At 40.6% G+C, this 17,731-nt stretch overlaps 1 protein-coding gene across 1 annotated transcript; it reads left to right on the plus strand.

The window, feature by feature from the left end:
- Positions 1–844: 844 nt before the first annotated feature.
- Positions 845–13,773, plus strand: ATRIP (ATR interacting protein). The gene is made up of 13 exons (XM_065642650.1): positions 845–1,271; positions 2,194–2,276; positions 3,686–3,856; positions 4,275–4,390; positions 4,705–4,865; positions 6,234–6,329; positions 7,147–7,276; positions 8,430–9,164; positions 9,812–9,954; positions 10,561–10,652; positions 11,595–11,672; positions 11,909–12,158; positions 13,504–13,773. The coding sequence occupies exons 1-13, from the start codon at positions 908–910 to the stop codon at positions 13,569–13,571; spliced, it is 2,487 nt and encodes an 828-aa protein (XP_065498722.1). The 5' UTR covers positions 845–907; the 3' UTR covers positions 13,572–13,773.
- The last annotated feature ends 3,958 nt before the right edge of the window (positions 13,774–17,731 follow it).

A 17,731-nucleotide genomic window follows, 5' to 3' on the forward strand; every position in this document is an offset into this window, starting at 1 on the left:
TCCAGTGAAGCTAACTTCTGTACAAGGGTAAATATTACAGGGCAAGTTGTCCTTTTTGTAATGGGGTGCCCTATAGCCAAGTATTAGATTAGGACTGCAATTCTTAAAAAAAGAGGAAAAAAAAAAAAGAATTTGAGTCTGCAACAGAAAATCAGAGTAAGTGCTTTCTGGTCTTCACAAGCATTGTGAGCTGGTTGAGCAAAAGTAATTTCCTTTCCTTACAGTCTTGTGTCTTATGTTGCCGTGGGGTACAAGCAAAACCACCACGGCATATTTGCAGCGTCATGTTCTTCCACAACTACCACAGGCTGTCCTCACAAAGAATCAGGAATACAAACGGCCTGCAGGGACAGCAGCCAGGGCCCGTGTGTGCCCAGTACCTGTGTGGCTCCTCCATGACCCCGCGCTAGAGAGGGAAGAGCCCGGTCTCTGAGTCCCCCAGAGCGGTGCAGGCGGCCCAGCCGCCCGTGTGCCCGCCCCGCAGCCTGGGCCGGGCGTCAATGACGCAGGCCCTCGCCATGACGTAGTGTGACGTCACCTGTCAACGCTCTGACGTCAGCAGCCGGCCCCTCACACCGCTGACAGGACGAACCTTCCCGCCGCCTCCAACCGCCCCACTCACGCCCCGCCGCGCGCCACCCGGCCAATCAGCGAGGCGCTTGCAGCGCCTGTCGCCGCGCCAATGGCGGGGGCGCTTACAACCAGCTGCCGCGCGCGCCGGCGCCGGGTTTGACCCCCGGGGGCCGCCGTAGGTGCGGCGGCTGCCCCATTGGTCTGCGGGAAGCCCTGCCCGCCGGCGATTGGTGGGCGGCGCGGCGCGCGCAGTGCAGCGCGTGGGGGGGCGGGGCCGCGCCGGGGCCCGGTCAGCGGCCCGTGCCCCGGTCCCGGCGGCAGCAGCGCCCCGGCCATGGCGGCGCAGCCCCCGCTCTGGCCGCGGAAGCGGAGCGGCCCGGCGCTGTGCGGGGCGGGCTGGGCCGGGGCCGCCCCTCCGGCCGCGCGGGGCCGCGGCGGGGCCCTGGAGAACGGCTTCCCGCCCCACAAGCGCCCCAAGAGCGCGGGGCCCGGCGAGGGGCCGGGAGATCCCTTCGGGGACAGCGACGACTTCACGGCGGATGACCTGGAGGAGATCGACATCCTGGCCTCGCAGGCGCTGTCGCAGGAGCCCGCCGCGCCGCGGGCCGCCCCCCCGGCACACGCGTGGGGCGGCGGAGCCGAGCGGGCGGCGGGGCTGCCCCGGGGCGGAGCCCCCGCTGCGGCGGGGAGGGGGAAAGGTCGGTGCCGCGGGGCAGCGGGGCCCGGCGGTGGGGCCCGCCGCGGCGGGGGCTGCGGGCCGGACAGCCCGGCCCCGGGGCGGCCGCGCTGTCACCGGGGCTCCGGAACCCGCCCCGCTCGGGAGGAATGTTTGTTATCCCTGCGGGAATTGCTTTGCTTATCCCGTCTGGCTCGCAGAGCTTCGCGGTGGTTTGCCGGGTGTTGGAAGAGCCAGCTCGGATTCGGAGGGATAACCCCCAACCAGTCCCATAAATAAATAACCCCCAGGCAGCCACGTAGCGTTAAAATAACAGCACCAGGAAGCTCTAGCACTTGCCTGTAATGTTGATTCTGTATGCTAAATGTGTTAAATGAATCAAAAGAGTTTCATAAATTTATAATATGCTTTAAGTATCATTTATAGTGTCACGCATGTTGGCTAGCAGACTGTTACTTTAACTTGTAAATGCATAATATGTCTTACATTAACAGTTGATTTTCAAATTTACTTTGGCAAAGCATACAGGATACAGGGGTTTGCTCATAATTAAAGTACAGAGGGCTTAAATCCTCTGTTTTAGCAATGCTAACATTTGTAATCTCTCCAGGTCAGAAAGTTTTCTGTTAACCCTTATTTACACAATGTGTTAAATTATCTTGGAGGAAATACTTGCGCTTAGTGTGGCTCATCTTACTGTTTTAAGATATTATAATAGAAATGTTTGAGGGGACAGTTTTCTTCTCTGTTTTAAGGACTGATGCACAAGCTTTAGAAAAGTGACTGTGGAGACTAGATGTGTGTAATTTACCTCTTTGTAGCGACAGGATAAACATTAAGGTATTCAGATACATGTAATGGCAAATAACAAAATCTTGATGTTATTGGTGATGTACATACATAATCTGTGCTTCAGAACAGATCTTGTGTTTTTTCTGCAACAGGAGGCGGTACAGAAGACAGTCTGATGAGAGATGCGTTCCAGTTTGAAGTACTGCAAACACAGCATGAAGAAATTAAACAGAAGGTTAGTGATATCTTCCCCTCCCCTCTAAATACCAGGTTTTTTGATAGGGCTAACTGAAAGGTGGGATAAGTTCAGTTCCAAGTATTTCCTTCTAATCAAGTTGATTAGTAATCTGTGAAATCCATGGATCTATTAAAAGTGTCATGCTAGAAACAGCTGTAGTAATATTAAGAGTAAGAGCAATATTTTATTTCTTGGTCATTTCAGATTAGCAAATGCTAATTTGTTGGTTTTACTTGTTTCCTATCAAATCCATTCTTCTCTGTCCTGTCAGCTCGTCAGCAAGAGTGGGTTTGTGCAACTTAAAGATTTCAGAAAGTGACTTTTAAGTTGCGTTTTGTTATTTTACGTTCTGATGATCCCTTACAGAAAGATACTATGGGGAAGAAATAGATGCAGAACAATAAGAAGGTACAAACGCTTGTACCAAGTCCATCTTTTCTTTGGCAGATAGCTAAGGAGGAATACAGGACCTGAGCAAGTTTATGATAATATTTTAACAGAATAGTCTTTTAGCCTCTGGTAAAATTTTGTGTAGGTACTTCCTGATCCAGAAATACTATATGTGCATTTAATATTTTATAGTGTATTTTTTTAAATGCTTGTGTATTTGGTTTTGGATACCTTTTAGTGTGAAAGGCATCCGCAGCTTAACAACACATTGCGTCAGGAAGTTTCTTCTTTGATTTTATTTTGAACTTTGCACGTAGTGATGATTTTCAGTGGCCGTGTCTTGGCTGTTACGAGAGGCAGTAAAGGAATAATGTGCACAGCACTCACACCTCGACAGAACTTTGTTTCCTCACAGTTGTGCTTTTTCCCAGATGGGAGGGTCCAACCTGATTTACTTTTTGTCACCCTTCTGTTCTCTGAATCTTTTCCAGTTCAATTATATCCTTCTTTACTGGGGAAGCTCCTACCTATACACTGTGTTCAACATGGGGGTAAACTATAATTTTACATAGTGGTACAGAGGTGTCTTTCTGCTTTTTTCTCCATGTTTTTCTGAATAACTCATTCTATTATCTCTCAAAAGTCTTGTCTCTGGGGATGGTTGTTCAGAGAGTATTTGCAAAGACACTGAATAAATAATTGATATGTGACTATAATACTTTTCAAAGAGAGAACATGATTGCAGAGAAAGGGAAAGAGAAGACTGATCCCTGACAGACACCAGGATGCGATATGAAGATGTGTCTTTGCTGTCATTTTATAATTCTGTTAGAGAAAACAGATGAGCCTGATATAATCAGAAAAATATTAGAAGCAATATTGCAGAATTTCTGAACTGGGTTACAGAAGCGTTTTTCTCCCTAGAGAGTATAAATATACCTAATTTTCAACCACATAATGATATGAATACTTACTTCTGGTTATATACATCCCTTATGGAATTAATCTGTTTGCAGCTGAAAGAAATGCGGGATGAAATTCTTACTAAAAATGGAGAAATTAAAATTTTGCGTGACTCACTGCAGCAGATGGAGTGTGCTATGGAGGAACAGAAAAGATCATACATGCTGTTGGAGCAGGAAAAATCTCAGACCCTCAGTGAGAAAGAAAAAGAGTTCTCCAAAAAGGTTTGTAACTGTATCACAATTACCTGTGCATCACGTGCAGAAGCTGAATCTATGACTTAATGATGTCACGGTCCATCTAGTCAAAGAAAGAACATTTGTGTGAAATTTCCTAACTATGTATGCTTTTATTTTCTTATCCAGAAGAAAGCGTTTGTAAGCACTTGCTGAGGCTTTTATTCTGCCAAAATAAGAGAGTAAAATTCAAGTATCTTAACAAGTCACGTGCTTCTTGCCTGAACTTTTGGCACTTGGTTCTAAGACAGTATTAATTGGATGGGCATACATAAAAATGGAGATCTTATGCAGAGCTCACAGTAAGCAGGTGGTAATATTGAAATCTTATGGTAATTCTAGTCGTTCTGCAGTTATAACACCACTGAATTACTCAGTAAAACTGTCCTTGTAATTCCTCTTTCAGTTACTGTCATTACAGACAGAGTTGCAGTTCAAAGATGCAGAAATGAATGAATTAAGAACACGACTCCAGAACTGTGAAAGAAATAAACAAGTTGCTCAGACGGTTTTAACGCCAAGGTATGAGTTTTCCAAAATGAATTTGTGTTCCTTTTTTCAATATGCGTGCTTAAACTATCGAAGAGGTTGTCTTTCTACATATAACTTGTAGCTCTGTTTTCTCGAAGAATTACAACCAAAAAAGGTCTGTTGACCTCTGTGGAATTTGCTCAAAAAGAGCCTTGCTTGTATCTGTGACAGAAATGCAAAGAGTTTATAGTGAAGTACCTTTAAAACATCAATATTACATAAGCTATTAAATAGATCATTGTTTATTGTTTAATAAAATGACAAAAGAAATACTGATTCATCTAAATGTTTGATTTTTATTTTAGCCCTAAGAAGAATTTTGCAATACAAGTGAAATCAGAAGGATGTTCTCCACAGCGTGGAAAAAGATCTTTTCCTACAAAGGAATCCTTCAATGCGGAGATGTCTACGAGACGATCACGTTCTTCAGGAAATTTGATTCCCCCAACTACTTCGATCAAAGAAGGTAAACCCCTATACAACAAGGCACGTTTTCAGCTGCATACGTACATTCCGCCTTCGAGAAGGGTTTTTGTGCCATGTGGCTGAACAGTTTCAGTAAGTTCACTGTAGAGAAAAACAGGTATTTGTTTTATTTTGTTTTTGCTTAAAGTTCACTTTGTTTTATACCAATTGGCGTTAAACAGCTATGACAGAAATTTGCATCAATCTCATTTTAATTCACCCCTTGGTGCTGCCTGTCTGCCAGGTGCCCAGATGTCAACGATGAAGTGGCTGTTGGCCATAATGAAAAACTTCCATTTATGATGTGATGAACTAAAATATCCAAATTGTTATCTGCCTTTCTCATTGAAGAAAGAAGAACAGGAAATAATTTGCCTATTTCTTGAATCGCTCTGCTAGTCAGCTGGTGCATTTTTTGTATTCCTGTGGTTTTGGCTATAAAGCTGACCTTTTTTGAGATTTATTTTAGATGGTACATATTTAGCCATATTAAGTTTACCCATTTCCTCTTTTATGTGTAGGGCAGGAATTCTCACAAAATTGTGTCTTGAAATCCACTGAGTAAGGCTTAGGAGCTGAATATATGCATATATGTGGAGATTGCAATAATATGAAACAAAAATGGTGGGTTTTTTATAGCAGTTGAGTGCCATGTTTCCATAGGAAATAATAAATGGGAGAAATTTGGATATCATGAACTAATTTTTACAGGAAGAGTCATGAAATGCCTGAGATGTTACTGTCAGTTACAGTATTATATCTGAAACTATATGGGCAGTATGAACTCCATCAAAAAGAAAAATACAGTAGTCTTAAAGCATTAGTATTGCTATTTTTTCAGCTCCCTGAATGTTTGTTATAGTAACAACACTCAAGATGCCTATTTGTTTGAAAAACACATTTAATTATTTGTATTCTGAACCCTGCAAGGCTTTTGGCTTTGGTTCGGGTAGTAATTGTGACATATATAGCTGATTGAAAGCTCATGAATTGCTCAATTTTTTAAAATTTCTTTTTAATTTTATGTTGATTTTTAACTAACATAGTCATGTAAATCTCTGCTTAAGGTACAGGTTTGGGTTTTTTTAAAGAAAAGTTGAGAGCAATAGCACTGAACAATCTATGGAACATCTGACAATAAAGGTGAAATTTTATTCACTTCTCTATTTTGCAGAGCAAATTCCACTTGCATCACAGCTCTTAACTATTGTTTAACATATTTGAGTTAAACATGACAAATGCTTTTTCCTTGTCTACTGTCTGTTTAATTCCTGTATAACAGCTGTGGCTAACTGAACGTGTGTAAAGCGTAGGGACGGAGATATAAGCAATGTAGTTCTCATAGACTCATAATCACTGTTTGTTTTAGACAGTAAGAAAACCCATCCTGAAGTTTTATCTGTGAAGCCTGAAGCAATGGGAAGAAACGGTTCCTTCAAGTCTGTACATAAGCGAAACGCACAAGGTAACTTAATTCTGTTACTAGAGAAATAGTGAGCATTTTGAGGAGCAGGCCAGGTGCCTTTTCCAAGCAACGTCATGCTGAGGAGGCTGCTACACACAGTCCCCCTGCGCAGAACAGTCGTGTTCAGCCACTTGCTTTTTGCTTTGAATATTGCGATTTTTGCAGTAAAATATTTCAGATTGTATTATTATCTTGTATCCTAACAACATTCTCACATTGTCATTCTATTTAAGAAAAAAGTTTGCCTGAATTTTGCTTTGGGGAAGGGTATGGATCAAGAGGCATCTTATTACAAGGCTGGCTCTTTCAGTATTCATTTATGCTTTTTATTGTAAACAGATGTAAAAACAGGACAAATTTACTTTTTTTTAATGAGGGTAAAAACAACACAGCAACATTTACAACAGTTGACACTGGGAAGTCTTCAGGGTACTATTTTATTTCCAGTTCAGAATAGAATTGTACCACATAATTCTAATGTTTGGACTGGAGCATGGAGGGCAAGTCATCAGGACGGTTGGGATATATGATCATTTGGTTCAAGATACTTTGCTAACAGCAGATCGTAATTAAAATATCTCTGATTTTAATTTGGTTAATATTTAAGTTGTCTTAAATTCATGTTTCTGAAAATAATTTCTAGAGAATGATTCTCTACAAGAATTCTCTCTTGTGGAGCAAGAAGATTTGTTATGAAAAAAATATTTTGAGGTCGAGAGTGCTATGAATAAGGCTGACCTTTTGAAATATTATTTGGTGGTGGTGGTGGTGGAGTTGATGGTAAAGCTACTCCAAAGACAATTATATATCCTTCCAGGTTCTATCTTACTAAACGCCCTGATGAAGCAGCCCCTTGTCCCTGGGTCGTTACTGGGGCTCTGCCATCTCCTCAGCAGCAGCTCTGAGCCCCTACCTGGAGCTGTACTGCAGCCTAACTGTTTGGATACGTAAGTTTTACTATTTTGTTAAACTGTATCTGATATGGTCTTAGTATAGTGGCATTCCCTATGCTAAAAAATGCTTCCTTGTGTTAAATGCTGTTTTGCTTAGGCCGTTTAATGAAAAACTTGGAACATCATGCTGCATCTTTGATTATTAATCTTTGATTATCGTAGATACTAAACAATGGAACAACACTAAGAGCTAAACTAGGTTACCTATATATTAGGGGAAGGCACAGAAACATGTTTGTAAAACCTGGGATGAGTGTTAGCAGCCTCTGTTGTTACTCACTTAAGGACATAAAACTTTCATTGCAATGAGGGAAGTATATACACAATCCTGAGTTAAGTGGGAAGAAAATGTTGAAATATGATCAAAAGAACAGTCAGCTTTATGTCTTCAAATACTAAACTATGTCCAATTTGTAATGTACAATTTATGTGCAATTTTCCAAGTTACACTTATAGTGACCTACAAAGCATTTTAAATATGAATATTGGATATCACTTATAATTGGTATTCACTTTAAGGAATTAGACTGTACCTCCTGAAATACCTCTGCTTTTCTGATGGTGTTTTATTAATCATTCTTGTGGGTTCATTGCAAGGCTCATATCTCATTGTCCTTGTCATTTACGGAAGCAGAGGTGGTGTGTTTGGCTTTTGTAGCTGCAGGTTGACTAGTTAATAGCTGAAGTCTCTCATCTCTGGCCAAGAAAATAATTTTTTGTTGTTTTTGTAGTCCTTTAAAGGCTCCTACATATTACAGATCAGTAATGTACAGATATTCCTTCTTCCAGAAGCTATCAGATAACATCAGGGGAAGACAAGAATATATGAAAAGACATCAAAAGCATGAAACCGAGAACCAATGTTTGAAATGTAGTTTCAGACAATGGCTTGCAGTGAGCTGCTGAGTGACTCAGCTGTCAGCTCCAACTACTTTCACAAGGCCTAGGAAAGCTTGGAAATTGCTCTTCCATGCGGGTATCAAGGAGTAGGATTTTTTTTCCAATTTACATTTTATTTTGGGAACAGACATCTTTATTACTCTAGACTTTCGATTATTTGATTCAGAATATGGATCACTCAAATTTCAACTATGTTCGCTGCCTTTTCTTTTGAAATATTTCCCTTCTTTTAATTTTATTTGGATAGGAAGCCCACAGAACTAGCCAGCAGCAGGACAACTCAGGAAGAAATTGCTCCTCCTCTTGTATCCCTGCAAGAAGCTCAAAAACTTGCAATAACAGGCTTGAACTTGATTGCCATGGACGAAGGATTATCCGAAGGAAGCCCAATGGAAAGCCGGAGGGAATTCTTGCACTTCACACACTGCAAGATCCGAGGCGCCGTGCACCTCTTGCCCTTGGTAGAACACCATATCAGTGCTTACTGTCAAGCGGTACAGTCGGCGGACAAGTCAGTAAATGGTTCATGTGGAAACCATTCAGCTGTTTCTTCCAGAACCAACACAGATATGGTGTCGAGTAAGGACGACTTCAGGTTGTCTCTTGAAGAAACTACAGTTATATCTCTGGGTATTCTTTATTATTTGGCATTTTATAGCTGGGATGTTGTCCACACGTTGCTGTCTCCTGACGTGGAAGAAAGTTCTGCTGTTGGGGATGAACAGGTTTCAAAGATGGACAAAAATGTGTTGTGTGACAGTCAGTGTGGTAACCAAGAAGATACCAGGATGCAGGGAGGGCTGCCTGTAGCTCCACAGGATGCTCCCAATCAGGATCAAGCTCAACATTCTTTGTTTAAAAAGCTGCTCCAGGTTTTAGCTTTTTCTGCTGCAAGAGGCTCCCAGACTGACAGTATACTGAACCAAAGCCTAAAAGTTTTGGTGAAATTAGCTGAAAACTCAACAATGGACTTGCTAATAAAGTAAGTCATTAGTAGCTTTTGAATTATTTGAGACTCTGTTGTTTAGCAATTTTCATTCTCTGTTGAAACTAATTTGTGCAGATGACAGTAGAAGTTTCAACATGTATGGGAGAGTACCGCATTTTTCGAGTCACCTTTGAGAAGCAGTTGAAGATCTTTCTACTGCCTTTGCTGCTAATGAATGTGATAATTACCCCCTGTCAGTGACCAGATTTGTGTGTGATGTTCAAATGAAGCAGATGGCTGTTGGCTCATTGCGTAGCTGTCACTTGAAAGTGAGAAAACTTCTTAAGGTCATATGCAGTTGATCAGAATATCTGTAACATTCATTTGGGGTTTTTTTATGGTTGCTGGGAGATGCATAAGGAATGAGAGCACAGGATTTCATTGTGGTAGGTAAAATGCCACTCAAAAGTGAGACGTTTCACCTGCTAATGGTCTAACACACACAACCGTAGTATGAATTGCAGACCAACTGCCAAATGTAACAGAATATGTTTTTCAGTATACTTTTTGACACGTAAGTTGAGATCAGGTATGTTCTGAATGCCTAAAAAGGCACAAATTATGACGTTGTGTACAAGAAATAGTGTCTTTTCAACTTGTCAGTGCATTTCCCATTTCTAACTCAGATTTTTCTTTTGAAGTTTTCAGCACTTACTGAGTAGCCAGGTTCTGCTCCGTTGTCTGTGTCCAGAGACCCCTTCACCTGCCGTCCTTCTGACCGTGAGACTCTTGTCTGTTCTTGCTCAACACCACACCTTGCTCGCTCAGCTTTGTTCTCATTCAGGTAAAAGAACGCGTAACACAGATAACCGTTATCAACCAAATATTAGTTAGCATGACTAAAAGTAATGCAAATGGGCCTTGCTCCAAGGTGGTAAAACCCCTAAAGGCAAAAAGCCTGCTATGTTACCTGAAAACTTGTTTCCTAGTGCAGTGATTCAGTTATTGTTTGAAGAGTATTTTTGTCTTCTGGTATCTGTCCACATACTGTGCTTTAATACCCATGTAGATTTTTAAAACTGCTTTCCAGATTGATGTTTATTATCGTTAAGGTTGCTAAGGACAAAAAGGGCTTTTGAGGAGTTGAAATCTAATTTATCTGCGCTCATGACACTGCTGAGTTTAGGGATTCCAGTACTCTGCATGACAAATATTCTTTATCCAGTTCCTTGTGAATTAAGTAGAACAGTATTACCACAAACACATATATAAAGTTTAGGGATATTAGTTTCTTCAGTTTAAGATGTCTCAAGTAAAGCAAGAACCTGAACCTGTATCATGGTTGCCAGGATAGCGCTCTATTTTCTGAAATGTTTTCTCATGTGACAAAATTAACTTTCGTCATAAGCAATTGACTAGTTGGGAAAGGAACAAGTTATCTGTTTTTCAGACACCTGCCTTCTTCTTGCACTGTACATGTATATTACATCAAGACCAGATAAATCCGCACCTGAAATGCTCTGGCTTCAGCTGGAACAAGAGGTAACCACAGCTGTTTGTTCACATGCTTTTTCCTAGTATTTCCAGTTGGGGGAGCAGGAGGAGCAAGGCAATGCACAAATTGTCCGAAAACAAGTTCTTTCCCCAGTTGAAATAGAAACTGAAAGTATTTGCTTTCAGTAAGGGGTTACATTGATTTTTTTTTTTTTTTTAAAAGAGTAGCTGCTTGGAAATGAATCAGTAACTATTCTTGAAGAGAACATCAATCATAGTAGTCATAGTTAAGTCACTGAAAAAGAAAGAAAGATCCTAGGATGGCTGTAAATATTCAACCCTAATCTTTATTTTGCTTTTAGATCAATAGAGGAATGATTAAAAGGAAGCAAGATCTATGATTAATTTTGATTGTATTAATTATTTCTGAACTGTATCTTAAGAGTTACTACATATAAAAGGCAGTCTGTAGCAACTCAGGATTGTATTCATTGTATTCTATGGAAAAATGCTAACTTGCTGTATAATAGTCATGATTATATATAGGAAGAATAGCTTTTGAATTTAATTTGTATTGTTTGTACCGACAGTGGTGACTTGTTCGAGGTTCTACCATTTGCTGCACTTGTGCTCTCATTTCAAAGAATTTTGAGCCATTTTCAATATCCCCTCCACCTACATTGTTAGATTAAGTGTAAACATACTATTTGTATGCAGGGAATTAAGGCCCACTGCGCCGCACTAGCCTTTCTCATCAGAAAGTTGAAAAGGTTTCTGTGCAAGGCAAATCCTATGTCTGCAAAATTTTACAGGGGAAAAAAACGATTTTTTTAAACGATTTTTTTGCAGTAAAAAAATCAACTGTTAAGAAAAAAAAAGTTTGAAACTAGTAATGAAATATAATTTCTACTTCATTTGCAGCTTAATTGCTTGCTGATTCTGCAGAACCCTAGTGCTCATTCTAATGCAATCTGCGTGTTTTTGTAATAGACAGTCAGACTCCTGATGAGGTGCCTGCGGTGCTCTGGTCCGGCATTCTCTGGGACAGGCTGCCAGTGTAACCTCGAGGTACGTCACTGCAGGGGCTGCTTAACCTACTGAGAACCTAAAAGTACGCCTAGCAAAGCTGAGGTAGCTTTTGGCCCTTTTTTTAGAAGCGTACTGTACTTTAAAGGATGCCACCTTCTAGGAAGCTTGCTTTTGCTTGCTAGAAAATATTTGAAATTTGGAAGTTTGAAGAGATTAATCAGTGAAGTTCTGCTGCTATAACTTAGTGTACTGAGGCACTTTTTTTCATCTTGCAGGTGGTTAAGGCGCTAATTATAATGTTACATAGACAGTGGATGAAGATCAGAAGATCTGAGAACAGTTTGTGTGCATATAAGGAACAAATTATTCAGTTTTTACGGGATGCTGTTTTACTCTTACACAGCTTATCTCAGAAAGATAAACTTTTTCATGAACACTGTTTGGAAGTTATTCATCACTATGACCAAGCCATACCAGGCATAAGAGCCATTCTCAAAAAGACTCAAAAATTGAGCACCTGTGAAGGTAAAATGAGTCAAATGATAATGTTAGCTTTTTTCCATGCTGTAGAAATAGAAATGCCATTACTGTCCCTTTCCTTATTGAACAAGTGCCATGTGCCAACCACCATGGATGTTTGGTGCTCAGACCTCTGAAGCCAGTCCATAGTCTGGTGCTTCTCAATGTTCATTATACTGAACCACTACTATTCTTTAATAGTTATATCTTGTTCTTCTCTCCATAGAAATATCTCCCTACTATCTGATCAAACAAAGTCCTATACCCTACCTCTGTTTGTAGAACAAGCTGCACTATACGTTACCTTATTTAAAAAAAACAAAAAACAAAACCCACACATTATTCCAAGTCTCCAACTAGCATTACCCCTTTTCTCTGCATTTTTTTTCCTGCATCCTCAACATCTTTTTCTTCCTCTTCCCTCTTCTATTGCCAACCTTCCTCTGTTACCCCAAAGCTTCTCTAGCTGCTGTCCATCAGGACTTGCCCCTTGCTTTGCACACTTCTGGTGTCCGTTTCCCAGAGAGCTAATCATGTGAAATTTCCTCTGCTCCTTGTACCATGAGGCTGTTTCTTTGCTCACTTGTGGCGTTATTTACGTGCACATTGTAGATCTGATGTGACGATGGTGCTCTTTTGTCAGCATGTGGTTTGCTACAAGATACCAGGCAAGGCATCTGGTGTTATTCAGAGCCGGAGCAGTAAATCCTTTGTTGTTGGTGTCCATATTGCATCAGCAAGGCAGGTCCTGCAAGCATGCTGCTGCAAATTACAGTGACTTTTTGGGAGATGCTAAACAGTGTGGCGTGTATTTGTTGTACTCAGATGGCTTGGAGTCTCCTGAGCTTTCCTAGACTTTCGCCTAACACCTTGTCTAGTTCTACTTAGGAACAGACCAAACCAGTGGAACAGCTTGTGATTCTGGGGATGGTGGTGCACACATGTGCTTGCAAACCTGTAGTTAGTTTCAGGTTCTTCCCTTAAAACACAAATTCTATGCTTTTGTTCTAGTGGCTTTTTAAACATTAGTTGAGGTCTTAATAAATAGTCAGAACTAGTTGTAAAATAACAGAAGTACCCTTTACTGTTTTCCCACTAATAGCTAAATTTAATTGACTGTCCAAGATAAGTTCCCTTCTTTAATGCCTAAAAAGGCATTAAAAAAAGTGGGGGAGAAATTTGTATGACAAAGCACCTATTTAAAGACCTGTTTGCACTGAACTTTGAAAAGGATATTTGCTGTATACTTCTACAGTCAGAATGCTTAAAATTGCAGAGAGATACCAACTATAATTATGCTATATCAAGTAGAAAAACTATTCTCTGAAACATGATTTTTTTGTTGTTGCAGAGCTGATCTTGGATGAATTGTATCCTCATGAGCCAGAAGCAGAAGACCAAGGAATGGACTCCAGCTAGCTAAACCTAGCAAAGATCTCTGTCCTTCCTCATCTAATAATCACTGCCAGTGTAAATCTGAAATTTAAATCATCTATTTTATTAAGCGACAATCTAAAAGTTGCACTAGAGCACAGCAGAACTAAAACATGTTTCTTTGTTCTGATTATTGAAGTGCCACCTAAGTGTAGCTGAAAGTAAAGAAATTCTGATGTAAGAATTATACTGCAATGTACTGTTTTGCTGTGCAAAACCGTTCAGTGTCTTATGACTGGGTCTGTTTATGAATTTCATCCTCTATGAAATTGCTGTGAATGGAATGCAAATTTCATTATTGTGTTCTCCATTTTACTGTGACTACAGCTGATTTTATGATGCTGAATGTGCTGAGATGTTTGGGGTCACTTGAGTTCCCCTGAAAGTCTTTTGAACAGATTTGTTTCATTTGCAGCTGTAACACTGTCTTGCTTGACTTCCACAATTTTCATGTTGATATTAGTAAACAGTTCACTGTGATTTTAAAAACCTTTCTAGAAATAACTCAGTTGGCATTTCAGTTCTGAGAGAGAAATTCAAAACCCTGTAGTGATCATCTGAGTTCATTCATTTTTTCCTCAATGTATTGAATCTGCTGAAAGTGTCAACTATTGAGATGCCCAAGCAAAAAATACTGGAATTTATTTTTTTAAAAAGTTACTTTAGAAGAGCAAGATGGTAATGCTGAGGAGAGCATTCTGTCTTCATAGGTGTAATAAGGATATTTAAATGCATGTGGAATGACCGTTTTTTGGTTGTAGTATCTGGATAGGCAAGGCAGTGAAGATGAATGAGCATCTCATTCCTAGGATAGAGCACTGATGACTGGAGGAAGAACTGTGCTACACCCTTTCAAGCATATATGATTATCAGCTGTCATACTCAGCTGCGGGTATCAGCTGAACCTTAGACCCTGAAAAGGGAAGTGGGAGCACTACTAAAATGAGCCTGCAGGTTTGTATTTCTAAATAATTGGGAAAGCTTTTTCCATTTTTCATAGATACTTGATTCAGAACAAGCCTGGCTCCAGGGACCAGGAGGAGAGACAGTACCAGAGTGGGAAGTAGGCCCTTGGAAAACTGGGAAAGATCCAGTTCTCTGGTCATAACCCCAAGAGGCTGTGTCCTGCCTGGTGTGCCTGGGCAAAGAGCCCCGCTCCAGTGTGCTGAACAAGCTCTTGGCATTCACTTTTGAAGAGAACTTTCCAAGAAACAGCTACACAGGAATCACCAGTGTCATAATCCAGGATCTCCCTGGGGCCAAAGCTTCATTCCTTCCTCTCACAACTCAGCCCAGGGATCAACCTTCTGTTCCTCTTGGAGCAGCAACTGCCAGAGCCTGGTCACCTCCATAAAACACCAGCTGCCAACCACTCTGCTCAGTGGCAGCTTTTAAGTTGTAGCATCTGGAGAGCTGTCATTTTCCTGCTTAAATGCAGCAAGGAAGGACACACAGACACCGAACAGCAAAACCTTCCAAGTCCATGTATGCCTGCGTGGTAACTACCCTCAAACCACCTGCTACCAGGCCACTGGACAAGACATGCTACAGAAGTCTCAGCATCACAAAACCATTTGACTTGTCCACTTAAAACCAACACCACAACACACAAACAAACAACAAAAACCCAACAGTGCACTACCTGACTTTTAGGATTAGAGAGAAGAGCTGGACAATGTCAGTTAAAAGCCCCTTCCTTACTCAAAAGCTCTTACTCTTTAAAAATAGCCCTACAAGCAGGAGCAATGGTAAAGCAGTATCTGGCAGCCTGCTGTGAGTGGCAAACTAGGAAATATCTTAACAAAGATATGTTAGTCACAATATTCCAAGATGCAGTGACCTGCCATTGCTTTTCAACTGGTCTATGCTGTTCTCACCACCTCATTTCTCTAAACATAATTTGAGTTTATAGAGGTAAGATGCATTTAGACCCTTTCTTTGGGTGAATAGAACAAATGAACTATTAAGAGGAGTTTGGATGAAAACCAGCTAAGGAAATCCAAGTTGTTAAAGCCAATCCAGTTATAAAAACTTGTTTAAAAAATTCCTGGCCTCATCTAAAGGGCGTGTGTATGGCAACTTGGTAAAAGGGAGAAGTGTATCACCGCTAAACTTTATATAAATAGAAGTGTTATCTGTGGGAAAAAATGCTGGGAAAATACCCCTAGTTGTTCCCTTCTGGCACTGCATCCCCTCCCATCCACCCACTCTAAGAAACAACGCCCTAATGCGTCCATCTACATTCTGTTTTCTTCCCCCTTTTAAGTGGTATAGCCCAGGCTGTATACAAACAAACAAACCAAAACCCCTACACTTTCGCCAGTAAAAATTATACTAACATCATAGTATTATGAAATTAAACTGTAGCTTTTGAAAATGAAGGTATTTTCTGTGAACTGAAATGAGGCTGCACTCCTAAAGAGAAAAAATAATGATTTCTGTCTGCCTTTTAAGTCATTTATAGTGACCAAGCTTTTGTCAGGATTATTACATGATTGTACTGACCTTCTTCTTCCTTTTTACGTTCTCTTGGGACTTTTTCTTGGGATTAATGAGATCCAATCATGTATCTACAGCTGATCATCTCCTGAAAAGAACTGAAGCATTTTTACAGATTATGGGGCTACTGGTTTACTATCTCCATGAACAAAAAAATAACACAACTCAGACTGTTCTTATCAGACACTCCCTGAAGAATGCACAGCATAGCAGCTGTGAACCACACAATACAGATGCCTGCGCTCTTGAAAGGATAAAATAACTTATTTTCTTCAGCTTTCTCTCACCTCTAATAGGTTTTACTCAGGTACTTTTTTCCCCTCCTATACAGCTTACTTAAAAGCTGTAAATCTGACCAGGTTTCTGTGATGCAGGCTGTACTAACGGGGAGATGAAGTCAAATAGTAAGCAGAGGAAAAACAAAATAAGGCCACAAAGCACTGGCTAAAACAAACTCGGCAAGTTATCATACATGCCTAGATTAGATATTCATTTTCCATACTTGGGGGGGGGCGGGGGGGGGGGAGATAGAATTGCTTGTTTGGCAGTAATTGCTAAAGTTTTTCCCTCCTGTGTGTCCAGCTCCTCCACGCATCCCTGCTGTGGGTTTTAAGATGCATGCCAAGTTTTGTCCTGGAAAAATGCACACTACCATAAACAATTGCTGATTAAATGTTACAAAAACCTAACGAGCAGTATTCCTCACCTAACCCTGGCCTCTCAACTTTTTCCTTCAGCTGTTTGTTCTCCAATAAATACAACATTGTGCTGCGCTTTTAGAGGGTGAAGGTACCTTTGGAATGCTATATGCTCGTTACAGGAAATCTGAAGGTTTTGAACACCACACTGGCTCCTGCTCTCAGACCTGTGTGCAGAGAAGGGAAGGCTCTCAGCTTTGCCCTGAACAGGAGGAGGCTCCTCTGCTTGTCGCTTCTCAAATTCAGTCATGCTGCACAGATGCACCTGCTAAAAACTCATGGGAAAAGAAAAACAGATGAACTAAAAAGCAGTGGCGACAAAAACATCAGAAACAACTCTGCATTTTTCTGGTGTAATTTCTAGCCCAAACATTATTTATATTTGTTCTCTAGATTAAGGTTTTCAGGAGCACACATTTTTGTCTGCTCTTTCCAGTTAACTAACAGAAATTCTGTTGAGAAAATATGAAATAAAATTGGAAGTGAGATGATCTACATTTCACCTGCGATACATTATCAGCTTGCAGCTGAAACTCCAACAAATTCAAGAAATTATTACAAAACTACCTAATTATTCCATGATAAACAACTCTTTCAGAACAAGTTTGGGGTTTTGTTGCTTCTTATTTCCCTTCCCCTTTTTCTTTTAAATCCCACACTGGAAACTTAGCTGGCAATTCAATTATTATATAATTATATAATGAACACCCTCAACTAATTCAGTACAACTTTGTGTCTTATAAAAAGCATTCTTGACCTGCTGAAAGAAAATATTTTCAAGTGAAGGACTAATAAGTCACGGGCATGAATATAAGATTTTGATGATAAAGGAGGCATGGTATTCAACACAAGTCAAAATATGTGTTGAGAAGATATTAAACTTTAATCAAATTATGGACTTCTTTGAAGTCTACCATCTTGTCAACACTATAACTTTTCAAATGTCTA

Source organism: Caloenas nicobarica, chromosome 11 (genome assembly GCF_036013445.1).
Source record: "Caloenas nicobarica isolate bCalNic1 chromosome 11, bCalNic1.hap1, whole genome shotgun sequence".
NCBI lineage: Eukaryota > Metazoa > Chordata > Aves > Columbiformes > Columbidae > Caloenas > Caloenas nicobarica.

Excerpts from the sequence above, each read along its gene's own strand:
- ATRIP (XM_065642650.1), top strand. The coding sequence starts at position 908 with ATGGCGGCGCAGCCCCCGCTCTGGCCGCGGAAGCGGAGCGGCCCGGCG. Across the intron at positions 4,866-6,233 it reads AACTACTTCGATCAAAGAAG|ACAGTAAGAAAACCCATCCT; the intron begins GTAAACCCCTAT and ends TGTTTGTTTTAG. Across the intron at positions 12,159-13,503 it reads AAAATTGAGCACCTGTGAAG|AGCTGATCTTGGATGAATTG; the intron begins GTAAAATGAGTC and ends TTGTTGTTGCAG.